Below are 16,881 nucleotides of genomic sequence, written 5' to 3'. Positions count from 1 at the left end.
CCCTGTCACACACCTGGGTCATTTGTTGTTATGGATTGTTACAATGTATCAGTCCCTGTCACACACCTGGGTCATTTGTTGTTATGGATTGTTACAATGTATCAGTCCCTGTCACACACACCTGGGTCATTTGTTGTTATGGGTTGTTACAATGTATCAGTCCCTGTCACACACACCTGGGTCATTTGTTGTTATGGATTGTTACAATGTATCAGTCCCTGTCACACACACCTGGGTCATTTGTTGTTATGGATTGTTACAATGTATCAGTCCCTGTCACACACACCTGGGTCATTTGTTGTTATGGATTGTTACAATGTATCAGTCCCTGTCACACACCTGGGTCATTTGTTGTTATGGGTTGTTGCAATGTATCAGTCCCTGTCACACACCTGGGCCATTTGTTGTTATGGGTTGTTACAATGTATCAGTCCCTGTCACACACCTGGGTCATTTGTTGTTATGGGTTGTTACAATGTATCAGCCCCTGTCACACACCTGGGTCATTTGTTGTTATGGGTTGTTACAATGTATCAGTCCCTGTCACACACCTGGGCCATTTGTTGTTATGGATTGTTACAATGTATCAGTCCCTGTCACACACACCTGGGCCATTTGTTGTTATGGGTTGTTACAATGTATCAGTCCCTGTCACACACCTGGGCCATTTGTTGTTATGGGTTGTTACAATGTATCAGCCCCTGTCACACACCTGGGTCATTTGTTGTTATGGGTTGTTACAATGTATCAGTCCCTGTCACACACCTGGGCCATTTGTTGTTATGGATTGTTACAATGTATCAGTCCCTGTCACACACCTGGGCCATTTGTTGTTATGGGTTGTTACAATGTATCAGTCCCTGTCACACACACCTGGGCCATTTGTTGTTATGGATTGTTACATTGTATCAGTCCCTGTCACACACCTGGGTCATTTGTTGTTATGGATTGTTACAATGTATCAGTCCCTGTCACACACCTGGGCCATTTGTTGTTATGGGTTGTTACAATGTATCAGTCCCTGTCACACACCTGGGTCATTTGTTGTTATGGGTTGTTACAATGTATCAGCCCCTGTCACACACCTGGGTCATTTGTTGTTATGGGTTGTTACAATGTATCAGTCCCTGTCACACACCTGGGCCATTTGTTGTTATGGATTGTTACAATGTATCAGTCCCTGTCACACACCTGGGCCATTTGTTGTTATGGATTGTTGCAATGTATCAGTCCCTGTCACACACCTGGGTCATTTGTTGTTATGGATTGTTACAATGTATCAGTCCCTGTCACACACCTGGGTCATTTGTTGTTATGGGTTGTTACAATGTATCAGCGCAGGGTCGTTCAGAGCGTCGCGCTCCAAATGATTATGTGACGCACTGTGGTGATCAGTCTTCACAATGAGGATTATAGATCCCCACCTAACGCCAACCCCCCTGCCGCACCCCGTGAGACGGAAGCAGAGGATTACCAGACAATGGCAGCCCCCATCCACCACGACCATCGTGCTTACATCCGGGGAGCAGCGTGTCGCCGAGCGTGCACACATCACCACAGCTATAGTCACTGCCCGCGTGCCGACTACCGCTCCCGTGCTGCCCGCGTGCCGACTACTGCCCGCGCGGGATCACTATGGTAACGCAGAGCAGAACTGCACTGACCGCCAACATCACCCCATGTCCAGGAAAGGGACAGAAACCTCACTGACCCACAGAAACAGGTCTTCAGCTCAGGAGCTGTTATGGTGGCTCCAAGGGGCCCGGCCCCTCCAGTCCCTGGACAAAGAATGCAGCATTTCTGCCAAGTCACAAATCATTAACGCTTCCACCTCCGCCTATGTGCACAGGGTGCGTCCACTGATAGGAGTCTGTACCAGCCACCATAGCGACCACACCCCGATCAGCAGGGGAACACAACAGTCCCCAAAACTCCATGCCAGGCCCCGCCTCCCCCACAATCACCCCGCCCACTGCAGCAAGGAAGAGGGTCAACCACAGAAGACCACAAGTGCGTCAACAACCATGTAACCATGACAACCATGCTGTAAACTACAGGCTGCGGCCAAATATTACACGGCGACCGAGGAGCCAGGAAAGAGGCAGCCCACGACTGCTACAATGAGATGAAAACACAAATAAGGCTATCAATTTACCCCAGGGGCTTATTTTAGTTATCCCACTGCTGCTACAATATGTCATGAACTGCAGGGATTTATGTGTATCCCGCTTTCCAGATCCGCTTCAGAACTTGCAGCTCTCTGGCGCCCCCTTACCCTCAGGACAGTCAGGGAACTACACCTGGGATAATTGGTCGCCGGGCGGGCCGCTTCACTGTGGACTGGCTAGCAGGCACGCTGCAGCGAGGGAATTATAAATGCTCAGACTGCAGCCAGGCAATAGCTTTGAAAACCCCGTTCCGTTGCTGCCAGCGGTATCCACCTAGCCCAGAACACACTTCGCTGCCACCAGCTCAGAATTCTCCACAGAGGGGTTCAAGCCAACCCAAACTAGTAGCGTAATTAACTTAAGACTTAACTTAAGACTTAAGGGAACGAAGCTAGTAAATATTATAACTTTTACTCCATAAAAAGATTAGGCAGTGTTTATAAGAGGTATATCAAGATTTTACAAGATGAAACAATTTAAAGGGAACCTCTCACCCCCAAAATTGATGGCGAGGTAAGTTCACCATCATCAGGGGCTTATCTACAGCATTCTTGGGGGGTAAGAGGTTCCCTTTAAAGTATGTACAGCAATAAAAAAAAAAAAAAAAACAGATTAAAACAGAAACTAACACTCACATGTGCTCAGATCATTTCAGCCAATCAGGCCGGTGGGCGGAGCCAGATGTCCCAGTTCATCAGAGGGACCTGCTGTAACAGCTCCTCAGGCAAGACTGAAGGTTGGGTTGAGTGCAGTGCCTTATACTTGCAGGCTTGTGACATCACTAAAGGGGCTGGATTACCTGAACACTCCCTTCTCCTCAAAGTTACAGATTTTACCAGCAATACTTATAATTCTCAAAACTTGGCTCGCGTATCTAGCAGAGTAATGGCACACACCTCACTCATCTTGTTTTGAAATTTGCTTTCTAATGATTCTACATTTGCACTAGTAGTTCCACGCGGTTCAGGAGAAATCTGCACTTTGTACTCGTCGTGTTTAGCTGCTAGCACTTACAGTGGTTGACAGATCTACCGCTGGAAATTCGCAATATGTACTCCTTATTTTTCTAGCCCAAATCGGTGGCCCAATATCTCACTATAATAGAACAAAGAACCTCATGTCTTTTGGGAGAGACTATACCAGTTTTAGCTGATACTAGATGGGAGAAAAGTCTGCCGCGGCTGCAGGGGCAACAAACATTCTTTTGTGGGAGGGAAGGAGAGGTTTGGGATTCACATGCACACAGCAGCAGAAGGGAAGAGGGGGTCGGACTAGCCCCCAGCGTGTGTGATAACAAGGAAAACTAAAAATCATATTATACATCATCTTCACAGTGTCCTCTATGGCTCCACCGCAGGCTGTAGCGTTGCTATAACCTGCCGACATAAATCACGACGAGACATCAGTGAGCTCCGCAATTCACCAGGAATCAGACCTCAAATTCGCGCGGTGGCGCCAGCAGAACATTAACTTCATCCAATCAAAGGAAAGCAAGCATAAAGGGGCAGGGCCAATGGCATTGGACTACCAGTGATGGGAGCGTTAGTCCACACTGCAGATGACAACAGCCAGCAGAGGGCAGCGGCCATCAGGCTGCAGCTGAGTGAGCACCAGAAAGGCCAATCACATCACAGGAGCTGTGACCACGCCCTCACCCTGGCGACACAACCGTCATGTGATCCTGCAGCCACCCATGCTCAGTATCATACATCATTTGATATGCGGGGAGACGCCGGATAATGGGGGAAGGTGAGGATCACAATGCACTCACTCTATGAAGAAGCTGGCGCCCTCCATCGTGAATCCTTCCTCCCAGCCGCGGGGCAGATCTGGGGAGAGAAAGACAACATGAGGGGCCGAAGGCCAGACCCCGGACCACCAACCCCCATGTAGTAGATCCCACCAGAACCAACCAGCACCCTCTGCCCTGCACAAGTACAGTGTAACCAACCACAAGAAGGCGTCTGCTCAGGATGTGCACACTACTGTAAGGACCAACTCAACCCAGAGCAACACACCACAAAACCTCTACAGTGCACAGGATCGCTGCCAATCACAAAAAAAGCAGAATAGTGAGCGCAGCTCTGAAGTATAAAACAGGATGTAACTCAGGATCAGTAATGTAATGTATGTACACAGTGACTGCACCAGCAGAATAGTGAGTGCAGCTCTGGGGTATAATACAGGATGTAACTCAGGATCAGTAATGTAATGTATGTACACAGTGACTGCACCAACAGAATAGTGAGTGCAGCTCTGGGGTATAATACAGGATGTAACTCAGGATTAGTAATGTATGTACACAGTGACTGCACCAGCAGAATAGTGAGTGCAGCTCTGGAGTATAAAACAGGATGTAACTCAGGATCAGTAATGTAATGTATGTACACAGTGACTGCACCAACAGAATAGTGAGTGCAGCTCTGGGGTATAATACAGGATGTAACTCAGGATTAGTAATGTATGTACACAGTGACTGCACCAGCAGAATAGTGAGTGCAGCTCTGGAGTATAAAACAGGATGTAACTCAGGATCAGTAATGTAATGTATGTACACAGTGACTGCACCAACAGAATAGTGAGTGCAGCTCTGGGGTATAATACAGGATGTAACTCAGGATCAGTAATGTAATGTATGTACACAGTGACTGCACCAACAGAATAGTGAGTGCAGCTCTGGAGTATAATACAGGATGTAACTCAGGATCAGTAATGTATGTACACAGTGACTGCACCAGCAGAATAGTGAGTGCAGCTCTGGAGTATAATACAGGATGTAACTCAGGATCAGTAATGTATGTACACAGTGACTGCACCAGTAGAATAGCGAGTACAGCTCTGGGGTATAATACAGGAGGTAACTCAGGATCAGTAATGTAATCTATGTACACAGTGACTGCACCAGCAGAATAGTGAGTACAGCTCTGGGGTATAATACAGGAGGTAACTCAGGATCAGTAATGTAATGTATGTACACAGTGACTGCACCAGCAGAATAGTGAGTGCAGCTCTGGAGTATAATACAGGATGTAACTCAGGATCAGTAATGTAATGTATGTACACAGTGACTGCACCAGCAGAATAGTGAACGCAGCTCTGGGGTATAATACAGGGTGTAACTCAGGATCAGTAATGTAATGTATGTACACAGTGACTGTGCCAGCAGAATAGTGAGTGCAGCTCTGGGGTATAATACAGGATGTAACTCAGGATCAGTAATGTAATGTATGTACACAGTGACTGCACCAGCAGAATAGTGAGTGCAGCTCTGGGGTATAATACAGGAGGTAACTCAGGATCAGTAATGTAATGTATGTACACAGTGACTGTGCCAGCAGAATAGTGAGTGCAGCTCTGGAATATAATACAGGATGTAACTCAGGATCAGTAATGTAATGTATGTACACAGTGACTGTACCAGCAGAATAGTGAGTGCAGATCTGGGGTATAATACAGGAGGTAACTCAGGATCAGTAATGTAATGTATGTACACAGTGACTGCACCAGCAGAATAGTGAGTGCAGCTCTGGAGTATAATACAGGATGTAACTCAGGATCAGTAATGTAATGTATGTACACAGTGACTGCACCAACAGAATAGTGAGTGCAGCTCTGGGGTATAATACAGGATGTAACTCAGGATTAGTAATGTATGTACACAGTGACTGCACCAGCAGAATAGTGAGTGCAGCTCTGGAGTATAATACAGGATGTAACTCAGGATCAGTAATGTAATGTATGTACACAGTGACTGCACCAACAGAATAGTGAGTGCAGCTCTGGGGTATAATACAGGAGGTAACTCAGGATCAGTAATGTAATGTATATACACAGTGACTGCACCAGCAGAATAGTGAGTGCAGATCTGGCGTATAATACAGGATGTAACTCAGGATCAGTAATGTAATGTATGTACACAGTGACTGCACCAACAGAATAGTGAGTACAGCTCTGGAGTATAATACACGATGTAACTCAGGATCAGTAATGTATGTACACAGTGACTGCACCAGCAGAATAGTGAGTGCAGCTCTGGGGTATAATACAGGATGTAACTCAGGATCAGTAATGTAATGTATGTACACAGTGACTGCACCAGCAGAATAGTGAGTGCAGCTCTGGAGTATAATACAGGATGTAACTCAGGATCAGTAATGTAATGTATGTACACAGTGACTGCACCAGCAGAATAGTGAGTGCAGCTCTGGAGTATAATACAGGATGTAACTAAGGATCAGTAATGTAATGTATGTACACAGTGACTGCACCAGCAGAATAGTGAGTGCAGCTCTGGAGTATAATACAGGATGTAACTCAGGATCAGTAATGTAATGTATGTACACAGTGACTGCACCAGCAGAATAGTAAGTGCAGCTCTGGGGTATAATACAGGATGTAACTCAGGATCAGTAATGTAATGTATGTACACAGTGACTGCACCAGCAGAATAGTAAGTGCAGCTCTGGAGTATAATACAGGATGTAACTCAGGATCAGTAATGTAATGTGTGTACACAGTGACTGCACCAGCAGAATAGTGAGTGCAGCTCTGGGGTATAATACAGGATGTAACTGAGGATCAGTAATGTAATATATGTACACAGTGACTGCACCAGCAGAATAGTGAGTGCAGCTCTGGGGTATAATACAGGATGTAACTGAGGATCAGTAATGTAATATATGTACACAGTGACTGCACAAGCAGAATAGTGAGTGCACCAGCAGAATAGTGAGTGCAGCTCTGGAGTATAATACAGGATGTAACTAAGGATCAGTAATGTAATGTATGTACACAGTGACTGCACCAGCAGAATAGTGAGTGCAGCTCTGGAGTATAATACAGGATGTAACTCAGGATCAGTAATGTAATGTATGTACACAGTGACTGCACCAACAGAATAGTGAGTGCAGCTCTGGGGTATAATACAGGAGGTAACTCAGGATCAGTAATGTAATGTGTGTACACAGTGACTGCACCAGCAGAATAGTGAGTGCAGCTCTGGGGTATAATACAGGATGTAACTGAGGATCAGTAATGTAATATATGTACACAGTGACTGCACAAGCAGAATAGTGAGTGCACCAGCAGAATAGTGAGTGCAGCTCTGGAGTATAATACAGGATGTAACTAAGGATCAGTAATGTAATGTAGGTACACAGTGACTGCACCAGCAGAATAGTGAGTGCAGCTCTGGAGTATAATACAGGATGTAACTCCGGATCAGTAATGTAATGTATGTACACAGTGACTGCACCAGCAGAATAGTGAGTGCAGCTCAGGAGTCGAATACTGCACAAACCTGCCTCGCTGCTGAGCATGTACATAAATTGCAGCAAATATTTCTCTCAACTAAAAGCCGAGATCAGGAACAGAACAGACATTTATAGGACATTTCAGAACTTTCACAAATTCTGATAAAAACCATTTCCAGCACATCCTGCACCCAATGTATTATAGATGTAGTCGGTATAAAATGGAGCAACTCCTAATACTAAATGAAAATGAGATCACAGCCCTGGTCCTGTCCTGACACTAATACCCCACAGGTGGGGGGTCCTGTCCTGACACTAATACCCCACAGGTGGGGGGTCCTGTCCTGACACTAATACCCCACAGGTGGGGGGTCCTGTCCTGACACTAATACCCCAGCTAGAGCAATAAAACTTCTTCTACACACACATTCCAGAAAGCAAAACAGAGCGAAGGGGGTTCAACGCCCACCCTATATGTGCTGGCAAGAGAAACTAAAACTTGTATTATACATTATCCTCACGGGAGTGTCCTGTCACTAATACCAGGGTGGGGGGTTCTGACACTAATAGCCCACAGGCGGAGGGTCCCGTCCTGACACTAATAGCCCACAGGCGGAGGGTCCCGTCCTGACACTAATACCCCACAGGTGGAGGGTCCTGTCCTGTCACTAATACCCCACAGGTGGGGGGTCCTGTCCTGACACCAATACCCCACAGGCGGAGGGTCCTGTCCTGACACTAATACCCCACAGATGGAGGGTCCTGTCCTGACACTAATACCCCACAGGTGGAGGGTCCTGTCCTGACACTAAAACCCCACAGGTCGAGGGTCCTGTCCTGTCACCAATACCCCACAGGTGGGGGGTCCTGTCCTGACACTAATACCCCACAGGTTGAGGGTCCTGTCCTGTCACTAATACCCCACAGGTGGGGGGTCCTGTCCTGACACTAATACCCCCACAGGTGGGGGTCCTGTCACCAATACCCCACAGGTGGAGGGTCCTGTCCTGACACTAATACCCCACAGGTGGGGGTCCTGTCCTGACACTAATACCCCACAGGTGGAGGGTCCTGTCCTGACAACACCCCACAGGTGGGGGGTCCTGTCCTGACACTAATACCCCACAGGTGGGGGTCCTGTCCTGACACTAATACCCCACAGGTGGAGGGTCCTGTCCTGACAACACCCCACAGGTGGGGGGTCCTGTCCTGACACTAATACCCCACAGGTGGGGGGTCCTGTCACAAATACTCCACAGGTGGAAGGTCCTGTCCTGACTCCTGACACTAATACCCCACAGGTGGAAGGTCCTGTCCTGACTCCTGACACTAATACCCCACAGGTGGAAGGTCCTGTCCTGACTGCTGACACTAATACCCCACAGGTGGAAGGTCCTGTCCTGACTCCTGACACTAATACCCCACAGGTGGAAGGTCCTGTCCTGACTCCTGACACTAATACCCCACAGGTGGAAGTTCCTGTCCTGACACCAATACCCCACAGGTGGAAGGTCCTGTCACCAATACCCCACAGGTGGAGGGTCCTGTCCTGACACTAATACCCCACAGGTGGAGGTGTCACAATTCATTCGTTCTCCAAAGTTATTTGCGTAGAGTCCTCGCAAGAACTATGCAAGTTTTTAATGAGAGGAATGATTGCTCAAACCAAATCACTAATGCTCTAAGATCCCACCACGCTGCCACCAATGTCCCGATTCACACCGTGACTGTCACCCTTACATCATGGATCAGGCTGACTTTAGGCCAACAGACGGCTATCACATGTGCAGGGGGGCTTATCTTAGTTATCCCTCCACTGCTACAATGTTATGAAAACACACACAAGGCTATTGGCCTATCAGTTTACAGCAGGGGCTTATATTAGGTATCCCACTGCTCTACAATATACCACGAACTGCAGGGATTTATGTATATCCCGCTTTACAGTTCGGCTTAACGTGCAGCTCTCTGGCGTGCCCCTTACTCTCAGGTCAGACTAGGTACTGCACCCTGGGTAATTAGTCGCCAGAAAGGCTGCCTGCTATGTACTGGCTATTGGACACGCTGAAGCGACACGATATAACTACTCTCACTCAGGTAGGAACAATATCAACGCTGCCATCGCTACGACTCCCAAAGGCACAGAACAAGGTATGCTTCCATCAGCTTCGATTAAGGCTACTTTCACACTAGCGTTTTCTGCAATCCGTCACAATGCGTCGTTTTGCAGAAAAAAACGCATCCTGCAAAAGTGCTTGCAGGATGCGTTTTTTCCCCATAGACTTGTATTGACGACGCATTTGTGACGGATTGCCACACGTCGCATCCATCGAGCGACGGATGCGTCGTGCTTTTGCGGACCGTCGGGAGCAAAAAACGCTACATGTAACATTTTTTGCTCCTGACAGACCGCTTTTTCCGACCGCACATGCGCGGCCGGAACTCCGCCCCCACCTCCCCGCACCTTACAATGGGGCAGCGGATGCGCGGGAGAAATGCATCCGCTGCCTCCATTGTGCAGTACGTTAAACGCTAGCGTCGGAATCTCTCCCCGACGCATTGCGACGGGGAGATTCCGACGCTAGTGTGAAAGTAGCCTAACAGGTCCGAAGCTAACCCAAAACAGTAGCGTAATTCCCTTCAGAAGACTTAGGGTACGTTTTAGAGCAGGAAGAACAAAACTAGAAATTTAGATATTTTACCCCGAAAGATAAGGCAGTATTTATAAAAAAATTACACGGATGTCACAAAAGAGACAATTGAAAATATGTACAAGGTAATTATAAAAATAACAGGGGTTAAATGAGAAATTAACACTTAAATGTGTTCAGGACATTGCAGGCAACCAGGCTAGTGGGCGGAGTTCCCAAATATCCCAGTTCATCAGGGCTAGAAGGGCTCCTCAGGAAAGACTCCTGCTGGGTGCCTTGCATAAAACTTATAGCTCAGCCTGGTGACATCATTAAAAGGGTTGGTTTCCTCAGACCCTCCCCTCTCCTCAGACTTAACAAATTTAACACAAATTTGTAAAATGCTCGTATCTCCACTCCAGAACATGTCAGAATCCCAGCACACCCTTATTTTAAAAATGGCTTTCTATTGGTACCAAGTTCAGGCTAGTTCGGACACACAGTTCCAGAGAAATCCATGCTTTTTTACCTGTTGAAATTAGAGGCTCGCGCTTACAGTGGCTGATAGATCCGCAAAATGAACTTATTTTCCTAGCCAAAATCGTTGGCCCAATATGTTACAATATTAGAACAAAGAACTTCCTGTCTTTAGAGAAATTCTATACCAGTTCTAGCTGGAGGGAGATTTGAGCCTACACGAGCGCAATTGCTCGGACCCTGGAATATACAGCTAGAGCAATAAAACTTCTTCTACACACACATTCCAGAAAGCAAAACACAGAGCGAAGGGGGGTCAACGTCCACCCTATATGTGCTGGCAAGAGAAACTAAAACTTATATTATACATTATCCTCACGGGAGTGTCCTGTCACTAATACCAGGGTGGGGGGGTTCTGACACTAAAACCCCAGAGGTGGGGGGTCCCGTCCTGACACTAATACCCCACAGGTGGGGGTCCCGTCCTGACACTAATACCCCACAGGTGGAGGGTCCCGTCCTGACACTAATACCCCACAGGTGGAGGGTCCCGTCCTGACACTAATACCCCACAGGTGGGGGGTCCCGTCCTGACACTAATACCCCACAGGTGGAGGGTCCTGACACTAATACCCCACAGGTGGAGGGTCCTGACACTAATACCCCACAGGTGGGGGGTCCTGACACTAATACCCCACAGGTGGGGGGTCCTGACACTAATACCCCACAGGTGGAGGGTCCTGACACTAATACCCCACAGGTGGGGGGTCCTGACACTAATACCCCACAGGTGGAGGGTCCTGACACTAATACCCCGGGGGTCCTGTCGGGTCCTCGGCGCCGGTACCTGAGCGGATCATGTGGCCGGAGTTGACCGGCTCTCCGGTGCGGGGGTGCAGCCAGGTTGTGCTCCGGCTCCGGTCACTGCAGGAGAGAGGACACGTTAGTTCTGCCCCGGGCTCCGCTCCCGACTTCCCGCTCGCTTTCCCGCCTTACTCGATGAAGAACACCCGTCCGTCCGCGCACACCCCGTACGACCAGTCCTCGGGTAAACTCTCCCGCCCGCCGCCTCCGGCCGCCATCTTCACCCCCCGCCAGGGACCCGGAGGAGCGCGTGACCCGAGAATGTGCGCGCCCCCGACACCGAGGTAACAAAGTGCGAGACCAGCACGTGACCGCCCGCACCTGTCACCTGAGACTACTGCTCCCAGCATGCCCTCACTTATTACCGGGGACTACTGCTCCCAGCACGCCCTCACCTATTACCGGGGACTACTGCTCCCAGCACGCCCTCACTTATTACCGGGGACTACTGCTCCCAGCACGCCCTCACTTATTACCGGGGACTACAGCTCCCAGCACGCCCTCACTTATTACCGGGGACTACTGCTCCCAGCACGCCCGCACCTGTCACCTGAGACTACTGCTCCCAGCACGCACTCACTTATTACCGGGGACTACAGCTCCCAGCACGCCCTCACTTATTACCGGGGACTACTGCTCCCAGCACGCCCTCACCTATTACCGGGGACTACTGCTCCCAGCATGCCCGCACCTGTCACCTGAGACTACTGCTCCCAGCACGCCCTCACCTATTACCGGGGACTACTGCTCCCAGCACGCCCTCACCTGTCACCTGAGACTACTGCTCCCAGCACGCACTCACTTATTACCGGGGACTACTGCTCCCAGCACGCCCTCACCTATTACCGGGGACTACTGCTCCCAGCATGCCCGCACCTGTCACCTGAGACTACTGCTCCCAGCACGCCCTCACCTATTACCGGGGACTACTGCTCCCAGCACGCCCTCACCTATTACCGGGGACTACTGCTCCCAGCATGCCCGCACCTGTCACCTGAGACTACTGCTCCCAGCACGCCCTCACCTATTACCGGGGACTACTGCTCCCAGCACGCCCTCACTTATTACCGGGGACTACTGCTCCCAGCACGCCCTCACCTATTACCGGGGACTACTGCTCCCAGCACGCCTTACTTATTACCGGGGACTACTGCTCCCAGCACACCCTCACCTATTACCGGGGACTACTGCTCCCAGCACGCCCTCACTTATTACCGGGGACTACTGCTCCCAGCACGCCCTCACTTATTACCGGGGACTACTGCTCCCAGCACGCCCTCACCTATTACCGGGGACTACTGCTCCCAGCACGCCCTCACTTATTACCGGGGACTACTGCTCCCAGCACGCCCTCACTTATTACCGGGGACTACAGCTCCCAGCACGCCCTCACTTATTACCGGGGACTACAGCTCCCAGCACGCCCTCACTTATTACCGGGGACTACTGCTCCCAGCACGCCCGCACCTGTCACCTGAGACTACTGCTCCCAGCACGCACTCACTTATTACCGGGGACTACAGCTCCCAGCACGCCCTCACTTATTACCGGGGACTACTGCTCCCAGCACGCCCTCACCTATTACCGGGGACTACTGCTCCCAGCATGCCCGCACCTGTCACCTGAGACTACTGCTCCCAGCACGCCCTCACCTATTACCGGGGACTACTGCTCCCAGCACGCCCTCACCTATTACCGGGGACTACTGCTCCCAGCATGCCCGCACCTGTCACCTGAGACTACTGCTCCCAGCACGCACTCACTTATTACCGGGGACTACAGCTCCCAGCACGCCCTCACTTATTACCGGGGACTACTGCTCCCAGCACGCCCTCACCTATTACCGGGGACTACTGCTCCCAGCATGCCCGCACCTGTCACCTGAGACTACTGCTCCCAGCACGCCCTCACCTATTACCGGGGACTACTGCTCCCAGCACGCCCTCACTTATTACCGGGGACTACTGCTCCCAGCACGCCCTCACCTATTACCGGGGACTACTGCTCCCAGCACGCCTTACTTATTACCGGGGACTACTGCTCCCAGCACGCCCTCACCTATTACCGGGGACTACTGCTCCCAGCACGCCCTCACTTATTACCGGGGACTACTGCTCCCAGCACGCCCTCACTTATTACCGGGGACTACTGCTCCCAGCACGCCTTACTTATTACCGGGGACTACTGCTCCCAGCACGCCCTCACTTATTACCGGGGACTACTGCTCCCAGCACACCCTCACTTGCTGTGACCAGTGGGGTACCGCAGGGGTCAGTATTGGGACCTGTTCTCTTCAACATATTCATTAATGATCTGGTAGAAGGTTTACACAGTAAAATATCGATATTTGCAGATGATACAAAACTATGTAAAGCAGTTAATACAAGAGAAGATAGTATTCTGCTACAGATGGATCTGGATAAGTTGGAAACTTGGGCTGAAAGGTGGCAGATGAGGTTTAACAATGATAAATGTAAGGTTATACACATGGGAAGAGGGAATCAATATCATCATTACACACTGAACGGGAAACCACTGGGTAAATCTGACAGGGAGAAGGACTTGGGGATCCTAGTTAATGATAAACTTACCTGGAGCAGCCAGTGCCAGGCAGCAGCTGCCAAGGCAAACAGGATCATGGGGTGCATTAAAAGAGGTCTGGATACACATGATGAGAGCATTATACTGCCTCTGTACAAATCCCTAGTTAGACCGCACATGGAGTACTGTGTCCAGTTTTGGGCACCGGTGCTCATGAAGGATATAATGGAACTAGAGAGAGTACAAAGGAGGGCAACAAAATTAATAAAGGGGATGGGAGAACTACAATACCCAGATAGATTAGCGAAATTAGGATTATTTAGTCTAGAAAAAAGACGACTGAGGGCGATCTAATAACCATGTATAAGTATATAAGGGGACAATACAAATATCTCGCTGAGGATCTGTTTATACCAAGGAAGGTGACGGGCACAAGGGGGCATTCTTTGCGTCTGGAGGAGAGAAGGTTTTTCCACCAACATAGAAGAGGATTCTTTACTGTTAGGGCAGTGAGAATCTGGAATTGCTTGCCTGAGGAGGTGGTGATGGCGAACTCAGTCGAGGGGTTCAAGAGAGGCCTGGATGTCTTCCTGGAGCAGAACAATATTGTATCATACAATTATTAGGTTCTGTAGAAGGACGTAGATCTGGGGATTTATTATGATGGAATATAGGCTGAACTGGATGGACAAATGTCTTTTTTCGGCCTTACTAACTATGTTACTATGTTACTTATTACCGGGGACTACTGCTCCCAGCACGCCCTCACTTATTACCGGGGACTACTGCTCCCAACACGCCCTCACCTATTACCGGGGACTACTGCTCCCAGCACGCCCTCACTTATTACCGGGGACTACTGCTCCCAGCACGCGCTCATCTATTACCGGGGACTACTGCTCCCAGCACGCCCTCCCCTATTACCGGGGACTACTGCTCCCAGCACGCCCTCACCTATTACCGGGGACTACTGCTCCCAGCACGCGCTCATCTATTACCGGGTGTCACGATATGGTATGAAATATCATAAGTAGGTCTCTAGCCTGTGTGGGCTAAGCCCCCTTCTTGGAGTAACAGTTTGTAGCTGCAAATTCCTGGCTTTCCTTCTCAGAGAGTGTGGGGGTTAGAAGTTTTATGGCCGAACGGAATTTACGACTAGCATTTCCTGTGTAAGCTCTTGTCCAGCTAGAACAGGAAAAATGGCTCCAAAAATTCATGAAAGATTCTTTGTTTAGTTTTTGTTAGATATTAGGCAAACGATTTAAGCTAGAAATACGAAAATATATATTTTTATTCTCACTCGGTGTATCTACACAACCCGCGAAACACGAGTTTCTAACTCCATCTGGTAAAGAAGTAGGGATTTCTCTGTAAATATGTATCCCAGTTAGGACATATTTGATCTCATTAGAATGCTCACGTTAATCCGAGATGATTGATGGGTTTTTTAGGACGCTGACATGTTTTGTAGTGAAGTTATAGAAATCAGAGAGAATAGTTTAAAGTTTAGGCAGAATGTAGAGAGAGGAGGGTCTGGATAAACCAGCCTTTCTGTGATGTCACAGCCTTAATGTTTTAAGGGTCTGGCAGGCTCTGAGGAGTCACTTTCTGCTAGATTTCTTCCTGACTTCTTGTCCTCTCCTGAAGCCAGCAGCATCCCATGGACTGGGATATATGGAAACTGCCCTAGCCTGATTGCCTGCAATGCGTTGAACATGTGAGTGTTACTTTTCTCATTTAAACCCTGTTTATTTCATAATTACCCTTGTACATATTTGCAATTGTCTCATTTGTAACTTCTTTATAAAATATTTTTGGTAAAGCACTGCCTAATTAATTTCAATGGAATATACTATTATATATTAGTTCGTTCATCCATGCTCTAAACTTACCCTGTCTTCTGAAGGGAAATACGCTACTGTTACTGTTGTGTTGGGTTAGCTTCGGACCCGTTTAATCGAAGCTGGTGGCAGCGAAAGTGTGCTGACTGTTGGATTATGCTGAAGCAACTGCGGGTTTGATAATTATTGTTCCTGCCTGAGTGGGAGTAGTTATCGCGTCGCTGCAGCGTGCCCAACAGCCAGTACATAGCAGGCAGCCTTTCTGGCGACTAATTACCCAGGGTGCAGTACCTAATCTGACCTGAGAGTAAGGGGGCGCCAGAGAACTGCAAGTGTTAAGTGGAACTGTAAGCGGGATATACATAAATCCCTGCAGTTTGTGGTATATTGAAAGCAGTGGGATACCTAGAATAAGCCCCTGCTGTAAACTAAGAGGTCAATAGCCTTGTGTGTGTGTTTTTTTCATCACATTGTTAGCAGTGGAGGGATAACTAAGATAAGCCCCCCTGCACATGTGATAGCCGTCTGTTGGCCTAAAGTCACCTCAATCCGTGACGTAGGGGTGACGGTCACGGTGTGAATCCTGACCCATTGGTGACAGCGGTCAGGGGAATCGTGACAATTGGTGGCAAGGCGGTGGGATATCTTAGAGCATTAGTGATTTGGTTTGAGTAATCATTCCTCTCACTAAAAACTTGCAGAAAGTTCTTGCGAGGACTCTGCGCAAATAAGTTTGGAGAACGAACTCAGTGCTTTTTAGTTGTGAGACAATTGCGTACTGGTAATTATCCCTTCCCTTTCTCTTCGTTTTTCTATCCTATCTTTTATTTGGCAACCATGGTTGTGCTGGGAGAAACCTTCTATGAGCAGCAGACCAGAGACACCCTTGTTGCCTTATGCAAGTCACAGCACATTGACTTTGCAAGCAAAAACAAAGCCCAACTGGTCGCAGATCTGGTGCAATGGGAAGCCGCTCGAGACCAATCTCAGAGCTCAGAGGCCGCAGAAGCCAGCACCAGCGAACATGAGGCTGCAGCAGAGGTCCAACCACTGAATACGGGCCCTACTGGCAACCAGGGGGGCGCAGACCTCCTCCTGCAGCTGGCTC

The 16,881-nt window shown here is 48.9% G+C and overlaps 1 protein-coding gene across 7 annotated transcripts in view; it reads right to left on the bottom strand.

Moving 5' to 3' along the window:
• The window catches only part of PLEKHA7 (pleckstrin homology domain containing A7), a 273,292-nt gene extending 261,635 nt beyond the window's left edge, over positions 1-11,657 (bottom strand). For 5 of the 7 annotated variants that reach the window (XM_069738520.1, XM_069738522.1, XM_069738521.1 and 2 more), the window contains exons 1-3: positions 11,524-11,657; positions 11,375-11,451; positions 3,940-3,997 (exon numbers count right to left, since the gene is read on the bottom strand). In XM_069738520.1, coding sequence (XP_069594621.1) covers positions 3,940-3,997; positions 11,375-11,451; positions 11,524-11,609 — 221 coding nt within the window. In that variant the 5' untranslated portion in view covers positions 11,610-11,657. The remainder of the gene's footprint in view (positions 1-3,939; positions 3,998-11,374; positions 11,452-11,523) is intronic. The other 2 variants (XM_069738530.1, XM_069738527.1) reach the window with 2 other exon arrangements.
• Between the last annotated feature and the right edge of the window lie 5,224 nt (positions 11,658-16,881).

This window comes from Ranitomeya imitator, chromosome 9, assembly GCF_032444005.1.
Source record: "Ranitomeya imitator isolate aRanImi1 chromosome 9, aRanImi1.pri, whole genome shotgun sequence".
Taxonomy (NCBI): domain Eukaryota; kingdom Metazoa; phylum Chordata; class Amphibia; order Anura; family Dendrobatidae; genus Ranitomeya; species Ranitomeya imitator.
This window is presented reverse-complemented; position numbering and strand designations above follow the sequence as displayed.